Raw genomic sequence first — 18530 nt, forward strand, 5'->3', positions numbered from 1 at the left:
AACATATTTTGTGAGCAAATTATTTGTTTGGCAGATTTGTCTGGTTTTCCAGGGCTACCTAGTGCCTCAACTCCTACAATATCAAGTGTTTGTCAGGGTGCGGGTTCTCCAGTTCAAATATGATTATTTTTTGGGGGTTTTGGAACCCTTGACCTACAGAACACTGGTGTTTGTAGTTCTAGGGAAAGGGCCCTACAGGCTGCTGGCCTACAAAGAGCCCACCAGGCTGCTGTCAGCGAACCTCTCCAGTGGGGCCGTTCTTCTCCAGAGGGAAGACACCGTTGCAGATTCCACCCTGTCCCACTTTATGATGACTCCGGCACTCAGCACAGCCCGGCCACATGGTGAGGTGAACACACTGGAAAATACACCCACCCACACATTTTATCTGGTTCCTTAGAAAGAAGCCTTGTCATTGAACCTATTGGTTCCCTATGTACTGTATAATGGAACCTTTTAGATGCTACAGGATATGAGCATTTCATTAGACACCACAAATCCCTATTTATATTTTCAAAAAATGAAAAAACAAAACAAACAGCATTAATAGCTCACCTACAGTATGAAATCACAACTCAGGTTCTTGACAAAGTACGCTTACAGCAGTTTGAAAGTGGTTAAATGTTTTTAAGTGATTTTTATCCACACTCTGTCCTGCCCTTCTGTCCCAGATATTCCATCTCATATCTATCAGTCCTCCTCTTCACATCATTCACAGTAGTTCCCTCCCATCGCCCACTTGCCCCGGTAGCCAGCTATCCCTTTCCAACCTAATCTGTGAATCAGAGGTTTCAGACAACAACACTTGTTTCCTCTGGCCCTGGCCTGCAGACGCTGACTGAACGTGAGCCAGCCGGAGTTCTCCTCTTCCACCGTTTCCCCTGCCATGGAAAAGTGTTTGGAATGAGTTGTTTCCCAATGAAAACACTGATGCTGAAGACATGGAGTCCTGTTGACTTCCAGTGGCATACAGGCCCAGGGATCAGTTTACTGAATGCTAATACAGCAACCTGAGCTATGAGCTGTAGTAGCAGCTCCTTACCATGGCAAGATTGCAAGCTTACTTTAAGAATAGTGTTGTTATTGGACTTGACTGGCTGTTGCCTCCAAGGCCTGTATACGTATGCTTAACCGTTTCAGCATTAAAGGGAAAGTATTCTCCGGCCTGTCTTTCACATGGGCCCACTGCTCCTAATAGTTAAGAGGATGGGTAAAAACAAAGGGACACATTTCATGTATGTGCAAATGTAGGCTACTGTAACAAAAAAAGAATACCCCAAAGGAGTTGGGACTAAATTAATTACTACAGTAGCTTTCATCTAGTCCATATACTCCTCTAGGTTGGAGCCTGTTTGCAACTCAGCAGACTGGACCATGTCACTGCAGAAAGGAATAGGACACATACTGAATTGAGTACAAGTTAGTTTAGAAAAACACAGGGAGATAAAGATAATTATTATTAAAAAAAAGAAAGAAAATGGAATATTAACAATAACATATTGTGATATCACAGAAATATCTATCGAATACCTCAAAAAACGGTCCAAAGCATGTCATCCCAACTCTCTACTCTCTCCTCCCTGACGGTCTCCTCTGTACCACTGTATCTTGTTGATGCAGAAATGTCTGCTCTTATCTTAACAAAAATAATATTTCAGTCTATGCTTGGGGTGGCTGTAGCTTAGTGATTAGGGAAGGCTATCCACAAAGTCTGTTTCAAGGGACATTTTAGGGGTTCATGTGTTAATTTGTGTCCATCCTCGCCAGACACTTCACTGGTCTCCTTCGAGGCTGCCCACAGACCCAACTACTTCCTGTCCTCTGACTCTGGAGGCCAGTTGAGGTTGGCCAAGTGGGAGGAGAGCAAGGCATTCTGGGACGGCGCCACCTTCATCCTCCACAGGGACACGTGGATCACAGGCTTCGACTCGCTAGAGTCCTTCGCCAAGCCGGGCTTCTTCATCCACGCCATGCCTCCTCATCTGCACCTCCTCAAGTACAGACACACCGCCAACTATCGCAAAGCCACCCTGTTCCGGATGACAGGTGGGCTCAGTGCATCGCAACGTTATCGTCTGATAACTGAACTATCTGTGTGTGTGTGTGTGTGTGTGTGTGTGTGTGTGTGTGTGTGTGTGTGTGTGTGTGTGTGTGTGTGTGTGTGTGTGTGCAAAAGTACAGTGGCACTATAATATCCAACAAAAAGACCCTACCCTTACAATATTGCAGCAGGATGCAAAATGCAGCTCAATACAATTTAAGATAAACATGATATATGCATGAGAATAAAGTTGTCTACAATGAACATTAGTCATTTCCACACATGATTCATGTTCCTTCCTATACACGATGTGCAAAGCATTACAGCATATCACTGAAAAACTCATTCACAATTTCAGCACACTCAAGTGCAATCCTGAGGGCCAAAGTTCAACTGCTCACCAGTTCCTCTATGCCAAGGTCAGAGGTCAGCCATTAGTGAGGTCTCCCTCAGACACTAATTCAGCTCAGAGAAAATCAGGGGGTAATTACTGCTGCTAAATATACATTCACATTTGTCTTAGGTAATGTTGGAAAACTCCTGCTGGGTCCTAGCAGAGACTGCTGGCCAATAGCAGATTGTATTTCTTGCTGACATCAGTGAATGCCGTACATATTCTTAGCAGGAGAGAAGCCAGGGAGAGCGAGACCAATGTCCAAATGACTCCGAACGAAGGTGTTCTGTTCCCCTGCTGGTGGAGCCACCATTGGAGTTCTACACATACAATATATTGACCCAAAAGTGTTATTGTAGCGTTCAAAGTGCTTCACATTTGATCTGGTATTTCATGCTATCTTAATATATATTTTTTATCTAGAATGAATCTTTTCCTGTATGGTCAACAACAAATTCACAACATTTTGGTACAGAGCAGATACTATAAGAGATATGCAGAATATTGTGGGATATTTTGTAGAGCACCTACCTTCTCAGTATTTGGTTGTGGTGTTAATCAAAAATACTATCATAGTATTTACTATTATAGCTCCACTGTCTACCCAAAGGTTTACGTACAGTAGGTAGATCTCAGTCTGGATACGGACATCTTGTCATATTGTCGGATATTGTCTGCATTGGTTTAAAATAACTTGTTTGTGGATCTTAGCTAAACCTCGCACACAAAAGGTAAGTGTTATGTGTGTCAAAGTGGGTTAGCTTAACGCCTGGCTTGTGTAAGAGTTCTGATTTTAACTTTTCTATCCACCTGTAAATACATTTCAGCTGGCATGCACAGGGCTGAAGTATATGTTTTTCCAGTGGCGTGCACAGATAGACACTAGGGGGTGCTAGAGCACCCCCTGCCCTTTTGGCAATGTGCCCTTTCGAAAAAACAAACAAAAAAAAACACTTTTTTTTCCTTATTTTGTACAGTTACACTGTACAGTATGTGGACCATGTTAACATTGATCAATTCTTGATAAAAAGCTTCTAATATATTATTTAGGCCCCACAATCTATAAATCTCACACTATTAAGGCAACCGGCCGGTTCCATGCGCTGCACAAAGTGCCCTTTTTTTCCACTTGAGCACCTGCCCCTCTAAATGTCTGTGCACGCCACTGTGTTTTTCAGAGTCTTGCTCACTAGACACTTTTGGACAGACTATCTCACAAAAATGTTGTGTGTGTTCACCAGGCCCTAACCCAGACACCCCAGGAGCTGCTCGGTGCCAGTGGCGTTACGACTCGTGTTCCACTCCTTGTTTCAAAACATGCAGCGACCCATCAGGTGCAGTGTGCAGCAACATTCCAAGGTCAGAACCATGAGCTTCCCCAAAGAGGGGGATAAATAAACAGGTCAAAGTTCAGTTTAGGATCAAATCTCTACTACTGTTGTAGTTGTACTACTACTACTACTACTACTACTACTACTACACTACTACTACACTACTACTACACTACTACTACTACTACTACTACTACTACTACTACTACTACTGTCTACTACTACTACTGTCTACTACTACTAATACTACTACTACTACTGTCTACTACTACTACTACTACTACTACTACTGCTACTACTACTACTACTACTAGTACTACTGTCTACTACTACTACTACTACTACTACTGTCGTCTACTACTACTACAAGTAAGACACGCGAACGCAGCTCGTAAATTGCAATAACAACAATTCGAATAAATTACGATTATTTTTTTAAAGGTTTTTTTTTAGTTCTTTTTTTTTTTTTAGTTAAGCTTTTTTGTAAGTTCTTTTTTTAGTGTTTATGTGTGCGTGCGGTTTTTTGTACGTTTTTTTTGTAAAAGTTTTTTCTTTTTAAGTTAAGTTATTTTTTAAGTTAAGTTAAGTTAAGTTAAGTTAAGTTTGTGTGTGTGTGTGTGTGTGTGTGTGTCTGTGTGTGTGTGTGTTGTTTTTTTTTGTGTGTGATACAGCTGCGCCCTCTGGTGGCGGGCGGGTGGTGTTACAGCGTGACACACACACAGACAGACAGACAGACAGACATGTTCTGCTAGGTCTCATAGTTAGTGCTCACTGCGTTCGCAACTACTGTCTACTACTACTACTACTACTACTACTAAAATTACAAGTAAGACGCGCAAACGCGTGAAGCGAACACAGATCGTAAATTGCAATAACAATTAGAGTAAATTACGAATTATTGAGAAGTGTGTGGTACTGTGAAATTAGTGAAAACAGGGCCGCCACGAGAAGGCTCAGCACCGCTAGCCCCCTAATTTATATATACATATATATATATTGTTTAAGTTGAATTTTTTAAGTGTAGGCTATTTGATTTCTTTTTAAGTTAAGTTCTTTTTTGAGTTTTTTCTTTAAGTTTTTTTTAAGTTAAGTTTTTGTAAGTTTTTTCTTTTAAAGTTTTTTTTTTAAGTTAAGTTTTTTTAAGTTTTTGTTTTTGTAAGTTTTTTTTAAGTTTTTTCTTTTAATATTTTTTTTTAAGTTAAGTTTTTTTAAGTTAATTAAAAAAATTTTTTTTTAAAGGAGCATTCAGTGATTTTGGTGATTTGGAAAACCACCCAGTCCGCCCCGGTAACAAAATGTGCACATGCACACACGCTACAGTGGGGGGAAGTGCAACAGCATGTGCACCAAGGCCAGCCCCCACACATGATTGGAGGAAGGCCCCTCTCATCCTGATTGGTTGAAGGCTTTGCCACCCGCCACCAAAACTGAAACTAGGGTTTTTTGACCCCAGGGGCTCACTGGGGACAGGGAGGAACTCCTTATATGGTCAGCACACTCTATAGTAGGGAGGATTATCCAAATAAAAAGAAAAAATCACACCCGTGTGAACTGAGTGGTGTAAGGTCTTATATAGACTGATCAGCTGTGGTCTGACGTAATGTCTGACGTAATGAAATCACACCCGTGTGAACTGGGTGACCATAGCAACCATGCTCATTTTTTGGTACGAACAGACAGACAGACAAACTAACAAAGCCAGTTGTAGGAGTGGTTTACACCACTCAAAAATAAGTGATATTTGAATGAAGCGAAATCATTGAATATACCTTTAAGTTAAGTTTTGGTTTTTGTAAGTTTTTTTTAAAAGTTTTTTCTTACCAAGTCTTTGTACGTACAGTACATGTGTACGGCTGTAATCCACGTAGCTTGGGAACCGTTCGCCCCACCGACTTCAAATTCAACACACACTGCTCCACACCCCCACAGGGAGTGCAGTGACCGGTCTCTGCACCTGATCACCCTTATATCTCCATATATGGAGCTGGCCCAGATGTCATTCTGACATCTGCATAGACTCTATATTTGGGCATGCCTGACAAATAATTCCATATATGGGCATAAATGGGACACATACATAATAACTGGGTGTGGCATGCATTTCCAACTTGCATCGTTCCAAGTGCCGAACGGGCACCGCTCTAGTTTGTTAAAAACAGAGCCATAGAGTAAGACAGAGTTACGACAACTCCGTTCACTTCATGGGGCTTCAGTGCAATGGCGGCTCTTCTACATAGACTTCTATTGGTCACTTCATGGGGCTTCAGTGCAATGGCGGCTCTCATAGACTTCTATTGGTCACTTCATGGGGCTTCAGTGCAATGGCGGCTCTTCTACATAGATTTATATTGATCACTTCATGGAGCTTCAGTGCAATGGCGGCTCTTCTACATAGATTTATATTGATCACTTCATGGGGCTTCAGTGCAATGGCGGCTCTTCTACATAGACTTCTATTGGCGAATAGTGACAAAGGCCTGAACCGGACGTTTACGGAATGCATGAGTCTATGGACTTTACAGTGACAAATGAGTTACATGAACCACGTGACTGCCCCCTCAATGTAACTTACTTACTTACTCTATGGCTCTGGTTAAAATAACACATCTCTGTCTTCCTATTGGTTGACCCACATGACGTCACAGTCCCGCAGGAAAACGGGCCCGGGAATAACGATGTACGATAAGAATAATCGCTACTCGAGCCCACAGTGACATTTTTAACAAAGGCCAACACGTTTTCTGACTTGCCTTCCTGTTTCCTACAGAGTGGAGGCATGTCTTCCTGTTTGTCCTAGTCACATGGTCCTGGATGAGGTCACCCACAGATGTGTCCATGTGGAGGACTGTAAGTAGCATTATGACTGCAGGTTCCATCTCCATAACAGCTGATGAATGTGTCCATTTTTTCACACTTAATTTAAACATATACAAATTTTAATTGTATTGAACATTGAATATGACTAATTGCCACTAATTGTCAAGACCAAAGGGCGTACAGTAGACCCCTTTTGTTTATGTGAAAAACTCCGCCATTTTAGCAGTTTTGGCAGTTCTGTGCTATCGTTCTTAACGGAATTCGGCAAATGGTAGAGGGCTGTGAGAATCCTTCAGGAACTGAAGCTCACACTCATTCCGTTCGTCAAAAGACCTCTGACCTTTAGATCTCCCGATGAGTAAATTGTTATGATTTGCTCGATCCGGTTTTCAGCCTTTTATTTTTTTCTTATAGCTGCTTGCAGCTATATTTATTATTATTATGATTATTATATCATTGCATCTGTCAGTCTCTCATTTTCACACTTCTCTAATAGTGCTTGTGTTTTTTGGGGGGCTCAGGCATTAAGCTACCAGTTGCTGTGCAGCCCACGGCGCCATCCAGTGTCCGGCCGACACCTTCAGCTGTCACTTCAGCTGTCAGCACAACCAAAGCCACTGCTATTGTCTCCACCTCCACCACCACCACAACATTCATCTCTCCACACGCCACCCAAACGGATAAAATCACCACCACTATATCCACTGCAACGACTTCTGCAGTGACAACACCCACCACTATTACTACCAAGGCACCGACAGAAAGGGTGACGCCAACAGTCAGCACTTCTGCAGCTCCAGAGGTGCCTGCAATGCCAGAGTCATCTCGAACAACCTTGCCACCTCCCGCTAGACCAGAGGGGCCTGCCATGCCAGAGTCATCTGGACCAACCAGGCCACCTTCCGTTAGACCAGAGGGGCCTGCCATGCCAGAGTCATCTCGTCCAACCTTGCCTCCTCCCTCTAGACCAGAGGTGGTTGAGCCGCCTCGTCCAACCTTACCTCCTCCCTCTAGACCAGAGGTGGTTGAGCCGCCTCGTCCAACCTTACCTCCTCCCTCTAGACCAGAGGTGGTTGATACATCTCGTCCAACCTTACCTCCTCCCTCTAGACCAGAGGTGGTTGATACATCTCGTCCAACCTTGCCTCCTCCCTCTAGACCAGAGGTGGTTGAGCCATCTCATCCAACCTTGCCTCCTCCTGTCATACCAGAGGTGGTTGAGCCGCCTCGTCCAACCTTGCCTCCTCCCTCTAGACCAGAGGTGGTTGAGCCATCTCATCCAACCTTGCCTCCTCCCTCTAGACCAGAGGTGGTTGAGCCATCTCGTCCAACCTTGCCTCCTCCCTCTAGACCAGAGGTGGTTGAGCCATCTCGTCCAACCTTGCCTCCTCCCTCTAGACCAGAGGTGGTTGAGCCATCTCGTCCAACCTTACCTCCTCCCTCTAGACCAGAGGTGGTTGAGCCATCTCGTCCAACCTTGCCTCCTCCCTCTAGACCAGAGGTGGTTGAGCCATCTCGTCCAACCTTGCCTCCTCCCTCTAGACCAGAGGTGGTTGAGCCATCTCGTCCAACCTTGCCTCCTCCCTCTAGACCAGAGGTGGTTGAGCCATCTCGTCCAACCTTGCCTCCTCCCTCTAGACCAGAGGTGGTTGAGCCATCTCGTCCAACCTTGCCTCCTCCCTCTAGACCAGAGGTGGTTGAGCCATCTCGTCCAACCTTGCCTCCTCCCTCTAGACCAGAGGTGGTTGAGCCATCTCGTCCAACCTTGCCTCCTCCCTCTAGACCAGAGGTGGTTGATCCATCTCGTCCAACCTTGCCTCCTCCTGTCATACCAGAGGTGGTTGAGTCTTTTCCAACTTCTCCCCCTCCTGTTAGACCAGAACTGCCTGCAATGCCTGCGCCATCTCGTCCAAGCTTGCCTTCCCCCGTTAGACCAGAAGTGGTCGAGTCGTCTCGTCCAAGCTTGCCTTCTCCCACTAGACCAGAGTTGCCTGCAATTCCCGAACCGCCTCGTCCAACCTTACCCCCTCCTGCTAGACCAGAGCTTCCAGCAACACCCGAGCCATCTCGTCCAGGCCTCCCTCCACCCGATAGACCAGAGGTGGTGGAGCCGATGTCAACTACAGTCCGTAGCAGCACTGTACCATTGCCTCCTCCCGTTAGACCAGATGTGGTGGAGCCAGTGTCAGCTACACTTCATAGCAGCACTGTACCATTGCCTCCTCCCGTTAGGCCAGAGGTGGTGGAGCCGATGTCAACTACAGTTCGTGGCAGCACTGTACCAATGCCCCCAGAGTGGACAATTACAACACAGAGGACTACTGTTGACTCGTTAGGAATCACTACGGTGCGGACGACCACCACCTCGGCTCCCTATTCCATCACTGCTCTGTTTTGGATTGAGACAACAAAGGTACCCTCTACCACCAAGCCATTTTTTACCACATCAGCCACCACCCCTGAGCTCACAATCCCCTCCCAGAAGCCAACTGGCATCAGTGACCTTCCTCCCGTACCAGTGGTAACAACCTACAAGCCTCACCTGAGGCCATCGTCAGAGACTGCTGTTGTTACAGAGAGGACTACAGCACCCACAATCACCACTGTTGCATACACAGGAACCAGAAGGACACCTGTAACCTCGGAGGCAACTCCATCAACAACCACTGAATCAGTGCCACCTGGTTTACCGACCACCAAGGCAACCACTACGTCTCCTCTCCTGCCTGTTGCTCTAACGGGCACCGTCCCAATGCCAATGGCTACTTCATCTACAACTACAGAATCAGCCACTCCAGTTGCTCATTTCACCACACTCAAGACAACACCATATGCTGGTCCGAAGACAACAATGCCACTTGTGTCCACAACACGTGTTCCTGAACGGCCGACGGCAACCCCAAGTGGCATGTTGCCAACCACGACGGTGTACCCACATGTGGACACTTCCCCAACTTCAGAAGGGGCAACAACCATAACAACAACAAAGACTACTGGCGTCCCTCTTTCAACCTCAACAGCCTATACTGAGACAACGTCCTGGTCTTTAGGCGTTCCGACAACAACAAGAACCACTGGGATCATGAGCGATATACCCTCCGAGATTCTTTCCACCACTACCATTTCCATTGGTCCTTCTTTCACGACCAAACCCACCGTAGCGCCCGCGTCACCAAAGGAGACCACCACTGTACCGCGGGTTCCATCGACAGACAAATCCCTCCTCACTCCGATGACGGTAAAAACTACAGAGCCATGGCATCCACCCCACTGGGAGATTTCCTCCACCACAGTTACACAACCAGTCATTCCCAGCGCCACAACCCCAATTCCTCACCTTCCAACAACTATGCATCTGCTCATAATCCCAACCGCCACAAGTTCCACATTGAAAACAACTGTTCCCCCAGAGGTTGAAGTTCCGGAAGTACCAACCACCACAACTAGGAAACCAGAGACACCTGGACCTCCTGAAAAACCTCTCACCACCGTCTCCACCAGGGCACCGCCTGGGATCGTTATCACAACGATCAAACCAGTCACCCTGCATCCAGTAACGGCCCCCTTGCCTCCACTGGTACCTTGGATGACTGGTAGAGTTGAGGTGTCCACAACGGCAACAACAGCACCTTCCCTCCCCTCGTCTCCCACATACACCACTACCCCCTATCCAGGACCCACAACCTACATAGATAAAGTCACCACCCGCCTGGTGTCGACCGCGAGGACTACACCACCTTCAGTGACCCAGACAACCCAGACCACAATGTCCAGGACGACTCCCAGAGTTCCCGCGACAGCAAGAGTGACCCCCAGAGTCACCACAACAGGGAGGGTTACTCAAACGACGAGGCCTCCGACGGTAACCACAACTTCAGCTGCCGTTGGGGTGCCAACGGTCTCACTGAGACCCGCGGTAACAACGACAACTGAGCCGAGGGTCCCGTCCACGACGAGAACGTCCATTAAGGTGGTCACAACTCCCAGTGTCGGCACCTCTGCGACTCCACTGCCCACTGTGCCTGGTCCAACAACAGCTATCCCCACGGGTGTCACCACCACACCACTGCCCACTTCAACTGAAAAGCTCTTGACTACCAAAAGGGTTGAGGTCACACCCTCCACAGCCAAGACTGTCATGCCACCTCCAGGCGAGGTTCCCTCCACAACACCTAGCCCATCGGTGATCCCCGCTAGACCCGTAGAACCAGAGCGAGTGGAGAGTACCACTCAACGGCCCTTAACCGCACCCCCTACAGCGGTTTCTCCGTATACCACAACTCAGCAGCCAGGCGACGTCACAACAAGGAAGTGTACTGTGAGTTCCTTTGTAAATTATCTAGCATTTACTTGTCTGTGTATATGTTTTATACAGAATGTACAACTACAACTATCCTGAAACTTTTGTCGGTTGGTCTACACTACCAACTACCACAGTGATTGGGACCTTCAAATAATGGTTGTTTGTGTTTCAAACAACCATTATTTGAAGGTCCCAATCATCCTAATTGAGTTGTCTCTACAGATTATCTGTTGATAAAATAATCTAACCCGATGGTTGGTCTAAATCAACACAGAATCATAACTCGAAAATAGCATTTGAAAAACAAGATAACATTGTCCTCCATTTTACTTTTGTGTGCCCTGCAGCCTCCTTATGCAGAGTTCATTGATGAGTGTACCAAGTATATCTGTGTCAACAACCAGTTGGTTCTGTTCAACAAGACTCAGAACTGCCCCTATACCTCGTCTCCTCCAAACTGTGGGCTGCTGGGCTTCGCCATCCTGGTCAATGGAGACAAGTGCTGCCCTCAATGGGATTGTCCATGTGAGGAACACGCATGCAAGCGCACACACTATGCACATACAGAGTCACACACAACCAGTAGCTTACATGCTCGCGCACGCACGCACGCACGCACGCACGCACGCACGCACGCACGCACGCACGCACGCACGCACGCACGCACGCACGCACACACACACACACACACAAACACATCTCTATCAGAAACTCATTTTCAGCACTAATTTTCCTGTTCCCTCCAGGCCGCTGTTCCATCTTTCCAGACCTCAACGTGATCACGTTTGACGGGAATAGCGTTGCCGTGTACAAAGCTGCCACCTATATTGTGACCCAACTACTGAATGAATCTGTCAGTGTCACGATACAGGAGTGCCCTGCTGACTCAGAGCCAGTGAGTCCACAAACTTCATTTTGTGACTTTCCCAGCATATTTCCTACCTCTAAGGTAGCTGTAGCTGTACTATTTTCAGTCCAACAGAAATCAGAGCCATTAATTGTGCCGTTAGGTGTTTGATGTAATTCTGTGCTTCTTTCTAAAGGTCATTTGGAATTTCACCAACCTGTGTCTGGTGGCTCTCAACATTACCCACAAATCCAACAACGTCCTAATCAACCGACTGCAGAGAAGGGTTGGAGACACTTTCTTTCCTGGTCATGACACGGCTACATTCACATGATATTGTGTTCAAATGCATTCTGCCACCTACAGTAAACAAATCCAGATTTTGAACATCTTTGTGTTTCAGCTCTATGTCAACTCCAGGTATGCCAGGCCACGGTTTAAGAAGTTTGGCTTTGAGATTCTCGACACAGGCAACATGTACCTGATCCGCAGCCCAGCTGGACTCAAGATCCAGTGGTTCCACAGCACTGGCATGATGGTTATTGAGACGGAGCGCTCCACCAACAAACTGCCCACCATGGGCCTCTGTGGTACGACAGCAGGGCGGCCTTATCGTTATACAAACCATTTTGTAACCAAAGGCCTAAAGGTTCCAGATGGTCCCTAATAATCATAGCCAGTTTTCACAAAGTCTAGTAAGTCTAGTACGAAACAGAAGATAACCTGCTCACTCCCTGTACATCACTATTATATCTAGATGAAAAATTATGAGAGAAAAGCCCTCACTCTCCTTTATTTACAACACAAGTTTCCATTGTACTTTATAATGTAATTTATTGATCAATGAAAAAACAGACAAACAAAGACAAAAACAGAAACTCTTGCAGCCCTAAAATGAGGTCATATTAGAGTCCTTGTATTGAACCAGTGTTGTTTTCGTCGACTAATACTATGACGAAAAGCGTTCATCGACTACCTTTTTCACAGACAAAAACTAAATAGAAATTAAATGAAAACTAAGCTATGATGACTAAAACTAAGTCTAAATATATCGACAATTTCGTCAAGAAATAAAAAATAGACTAAAATGTTAGGAAGGGACTAGTGGACAAAAGATCCAGTATTAATCATTTTACACCTGTGTTGCATGCTGAAATCTGCTGATCTACAAGCTCACAACGCGTTGCACTGCGACGCGTTGTGAGCTTGTAGATCGGCTATTGTCAGCAAGTGTAAAAGCCATTACTACGGCATCAAGGCCCGCCAAAACACATTTTAGTCGACTAAATCAACCGTAGATTTAGTCGACTAAAATCGCATGACATTTAGTCGACTAAAACTAGACTAACACTAAAACATTCCAAGTGACTAAAATGTAACTAAAACTAAATGAAAACTATTCAAAAGACTATGACTAACACTAAAATCAAATTTTGCTGCCAAAAACAACACTGTATTGAACCATTTCAGGGTTCTAAATCATGCAATGAATGTGTCCAGGTTGCTGTGATGGGAACCCGTCCAATGACCTGACCCTGCCCGACGGCAGCACTCTGGGCGAGGCCGAGGACCCGGCGCTGTTCATCGACAGCTGGCAGGTGCCCAACACCACCAGCTACGTCAGCTACAGCCGGCGGCGTGAGGTCAACTGCTCCACCAGCGACTGCTCTCACTGTCTGACCATGTTGCACAACCACACCTTCACCCCCTGCCACGCCTACGTAGGTCCATCCTAACCCCACCTCCTCCCCCACTAACCCCTCACGCCTTGTTCCCTGACACCATCTCTCAGAAAATGTTTTTACGTTCTCAGCTTGGTAGGCATTTATTTGCAGCATGAACGAATATAGAGGCAGTGCAATGGAAGAAATGTACTCTTATTTGTTGAGAGGGAAACATGTATACAACTATTTCTGCTCTCAAAGGCAGACATGACAAAGAAAGACAAATTAAATAAACATGTCATGATCATTTTTAAATCGTCAGATGTCGTCGGATGAAGAAGAAATAGTGTTGTTTATTGGTGCTTGAGTGCATATTCATGGAGTGAAAGTAACATACAGTAATAATAATTCCAATGGATTATTATAGCATGGTTGTATGAACACTGACAGGGTTAGAGGTTCCTTTCCGTATGTATGTAGCTGAGTGGTTCAAGCCTGGCACCAATCATAATTGCATTACTCGGTGTGTAGTAGAGCATGTTACTAATATTGCTATGCAGTAAACTCAAGTGTTAAATGACACTCTACACATGCACAATGTAGGTTCCCATTGGGTCAACCCTACTCGCATTCACTCCTTGAACTGTCAAATGTTTTGGATGTGTTGGATAAACACCAACAAATGGCATACTATATGCTAAACACTCACAATATTCAGTACTTTATACCTGTGTGTGTATATTTCTTCTTGCAGGTACCCCCCACCACGTTTTGTGAGTTGTGGGTTCGTGATGCCGAGTATGTCAACAACCCTTGTGTTGCGTTGGCTGCTTATACGGCTTCCTGTCACAAATTCAACATCTGCATTGAGTGGAGGAGTCCAGATTACTGCCGTAAGATATGGGATTTTGGGGCACATTTCTAATTCACCTCGGTCAACTGAGTCAAGTAAATTAATTACTCTCAGTTTGATTTAGTTTGATTCAATTCAATACAATGGACCAAAAATATTTCGTCAGTCCCTGCCTACATTATGCCAATACCCAATGCGGTTTCAGATTGACTGGTCAACCCACTGAAGAGAAAAATGGATGCAAACAGACAGATGTATAGATACAGAGAGATGTATAGATAGATGGACAAACACACTTTTCACAATTCTGTAGTAGGAATACAAATCTCGAATAAATCTACTACAGACCTCGGTTTTTCATGTCTGCAATCACGCAAAGGGTCAAAGTACTCCCAGTACTTCTGGAGATGATTCCAGAACCATGGAGCGTAAAAACTAAAATCTATCTTCCCAAATTATAGATGGACAAGGCATGGCAAAGAGTGTCAGGTTCTAGGAGAAGATCGAGGTTATCCTACTGTAGGAACTTGTTTTCCAATTAAAAAGTGGATTTTGTTTTTAGAATGATTAAGAAATATCATATAGTTTGTTTTGTATCCGTTTTTTTCATTAAACCTAATAAAATGACGTAGGCCATTATTTTTAGAAGGTGACGATAGGTCAAGTTATGAAGCATCAAAGGCCTGGTCTGCCCTCTGTTTCTCCCAGCGTTCACATGTCCAGAAACACTGCGATACCAGGCCTGTCTGCCAGCCTGTATGGCTCAGTCCTGCTCCAACCAGGACTACGACCCAGACCCGGACCAGTGCTCTGGGCTTAGTGAAGGCTGCGTGTGCCCAGAGGGAACGCTGCTCCACCAGCCGTACTCGGCACTCTGCATCACCCCGGACAAGTGTGGTATGCCTAGGGTGTATTCTATAGCTTCTGTTGTGGTCTATCACAGGGGTTCTCAACGTTTTTGGCCGGGGACCCCCGGAAATGCTTTGGCAACGTCTCGGGACCCCCGCCCCGCCCCCTCCCGACCCCCAATATAAATTGACTGCTACAATAACCTTAAACCATTTTGGGCGGGAACCCCTTTTGGTGTTTTAAGCATTGTTATAATTTAGCTATTGAAAAATAGCAGATCTACAAGCTCATAGCGCGCCACCGAGTGGCGCGCTATGAACTTGTAGGTCTGCTATTTTTGAAAAATCGTGAAAATAAAATTTAAAAACATTTTTTTTTTTTTTTAATATTTTGGGGACCCCCCAAAATAATTTGGCGACCCCCCGAGGGGTCGCGACCCACGGGTTGAGAACCCCTGGTCTATCACACTTTCACATCTATAGAAGTACAAGCGATCGGTTTACATCCAGCAGATCATAAAGTGTATAATACAATTTCTATGTGTAAAACAACTTTGATCATTTAGAAAAGCACTATATAAGCTTGATGTATTATTTTTGTCGTTTATTAAAATTTGAAAATACAAAATGAGAATAGATCAAAGGGGATTAGACAAAATGAGATAAGACAATTAGCATGTTGATTTCAGTTAAAGGGGAAAACCACCCATTTTCAACATTTTACTATGTCATTAATATACCTTAGAGCTGTTGTGTGGAAATAATAAAAAAGTCCCCCCGATTCTGTGTTTCCTAGAACTGTAAGTATGAAAAAAGTCATTAACATGGTGAAACGCATCTTGATGACATCATCAAGATGTGTTTCACCATGTTAATGATTTTTTTCAGATCTCTAGTTCTAGGAAACACAGAATCGGGGGGACTTTTTATTATTTCCACACAACAGCTCTAAGGTATATTAATGACATAGTAAAATGTTGAAAATGAGTGGAATGCCCCTTTAAGGATATAGAATAGATGAATTAGTTACATGGCTGTATAGTTGCAATAGAGGGCCAGTGTTTACACTCAGAGTTAGATGAACACTGATCATTTTACTGTGCACAATCACAAAGAAGAAATCTAAAGGAAAGAATGTGTATGTGTTTGTGCAGCGTGCACAGACAGCTCTGGCACTCCTCGTTCCGACGGCGAGGTGTGGAAGGCGTCCAAAGATGGCTGCTGCATGTATCGCTGTGACAACGACTCCATCGTCCCTGTCGAGTACAACTGCTCCGCCGTGGCCCCACCGCTGTGCAGTCGAGTCGGGGAGATCGTCATCAGCCTCGCAGTCACGGATGACACCAGCTGCTGCCCGCAGAAAGCCTGCAGTAAGGCCGCATGGAGCGACGTTTTGCATGGCACTTTATGGCATGGCTTTGTGTGTGTGGGTGTTCAGCACACAAAGAAAAACCCCCACTTTTTTTTCTCAATATTTTCCAAATATTGAATTGTTTAATTGTATAGTGGAAGTGAAAGGGGTTGAATCAAATAGAAAAAGGGGCACTAAGGGGCTTTTTGCAAAGTACTGGCTGTATCTATTGCTTGACTGTTGGCTAGATGCAAGGTTGTAAAGGCTAGAAGTTAAATAGACGAGCTAATGAGACAAACTGACTATATGGAATGTGCTGGCTAGTTTACAGAAGTTAGAGTAAGGTGACGTTAGAATAGCTATGTCCCATTTGGTTTACTGAGTGAGGTCTGTGAGGTGTGGGCGTTCTTTATAGACATGTAAAACAATGTGGGTGGTCTCTGCCTAGCGTCTTTGCTACTGCTGACACCTTAACTACATTTAGCAACATGTAGGGTGGGGGAATTGCAGTTCCATAGAGACCATAATTTAACTTTTAATTGTTGTTTGCTTTCAATTGTTGTTAATTAGGTACATTAGGTAGGTTCACTTGAATTTACACTTATATTTTGATTCAATTAGGATTGGTTTCAAATGAAGGGAGTAGAGTTGTTTCCATTCTTCGCTTAACCAATTGAACCCATTGAACATAATCTATTAGAACATTGTCATGTCCTAATAGGTTTTTTGAGTGGTGCAACCACTCCAAGGAACAGCAATGTCCGTGTTAACCTATGTGTTCGTTCACCTATGTGTTCGTTCACCTATGTGACTATGTGACTATGAGTACCAGTAGGGGCAAAAGTGGCACTGTTGTGCCAGAAACAGAGAGAGCGAGATAGTGCTGCTAATGAGAGACAGAGAGAGAGAGAGAAAACGGGGGGAACTGAGTTCACACGGGTGTGATTTATTTAATAACTTTTAGCAAAACTGCTATAGGCAAACGTTCGCCGGAAACAGCACATCTGCAAGCTCAAAACTAACCCGTTGCAATGCCACCGGGGCCAAGGATAGACACCAGGGGTAACCCCGGTCAACGAAGTATGGTGTTTGACGTCTTGCCATTGTCTGTCTCTCCAGTCTGTGTAACCACACGCTCTGTGATGTCTGTCTCTCCAGTCTGTATAACCACACGCTCTGTGATGTCTGTCTCTCCAGTCTGTATAACCAAACGCTCTGTGATGTCTGTCTCTCCAGTCTGTATAACCAAATGCTCTGTGATGTCTGTCTCTCCAGTCTGTATAACCAAACGCTCTGTGATGTCTGTCTCTGCAGTCTGTAACCAAACGCTCTGTGATGTCTGTCTCTCCAGTCTGTGTAACCACACGCTCTGTGATGTCTGTCTCTCCAGTCTGTAACCACACGCTCTGTGATGTCTGTCTCTCCAGTCTGTAACCACACGCTCTGTGATGTCTGTCTCTCCAGTCTGTAACCACACGCTCTGTGATGTCTGTCTCTCCAGTCTGTAACCACACGCTCTGTGATGTCTGTCTCTCCAGTCTGTGTAACCACACGCTCTGTGATGTCTGTCTCTCCAGTCTGTATAACCACACGCTCTGTGATGTCTGTCTCTCCAGTCTGTATAACCACACGCTCTGTGATGTCTGTCTCTCCAGTCTGTAACCACACGCTCTGTGATGTCTGTCTCTCCAGTCTGTATAACCACACGCTCTGTGATGTCTGTCTCTGCAGTCTGTAACCACACGCTCTGTGACGTGGCCCCTCCTGTGTGTAAGTACGGAGAGAAGCTGGTGTCTTACTACAGACAGCACTCCTGCTGCCCTGAATATGTATGTGGTGAGTATACTGATTAGACTGAGGCTCTCTGAACATTAACAATGTACAGGAACACTAATTGTAGCTTAACTTAGTTGTTAATTTTTTACCCAAGCCGCAAGTTACTTTGATTCATCTAGCAGCTAGATGTCTAATAATCAGTGACTAATTAGACCTACGGTATACGAGATGTATCAGGTAAAAAGCAGTTAACTGCCTGGTAGGACAGAAGAAGAAGCATTGGTACTTGAAGAATCTCTATAAAC

General features: G+C 45.1%; 1 protein-coding gene across 1 annotated transcript in view; it reads left to right on the forward strand.

Moving 5' to 3' along the window:
• Positions 1-18530, forward strand: part of otog (otogelin) — a 98881-nt gene that overhangs the window by 67075 nt on the left and 13276 nt on the right. The window contains exons 32-45 of the mRNA XM_079497409.1: positions 177-344; positions 1768-2046; positions 3677-3794; positions 6534-6613; positions 7105-10901; positions 11234-11411; positions 11633-11781; positions 11930-12019; positions 12137-12323; positions 13234-13454; positions 14152-14290; positions 14959-15147; positions 16253-16468; positions 18181-18285. Of these exons, the coding sequence (XP_079353535.1) occupies positions 177-344; positions 1768-2046; positions 3677-3794; positions 6534-6613; positions 7105-10901; positions 11234-11411; positions 11633-11781; positions 11930-12019; positions 12137-12323; positions 13234-13454; positions 14152-14290; positions 14959-15147; positions 16253-16468; positions 18181-18285 (5916 nt within the window). The remainder of the gene's footprint in view (positions 1-176; positions 345-1767; positions 2047-3676; positions 3795-6533; positions 6614-7104; positions 10902-11233; positions 11412-11632; positions 11782-11929; positions 12020-12136; positions 12324-13233; positions 13455-14151; positions 14291-14958; positions 15148-16252; positions 16469-18180; positions 18286-18530) is intronic.

The sequence above is a fragment of the Electrona antarctica genome, assembly GCF_951216825.1.
Source record: "Electrona antarctica genome assembly, chromosome: 3".
NCBI lineage: Eukaryota > Metazoa > Chordata > Actinopteri > Myctophiformes > Myctophidae > Electrona > Electrona antarctica.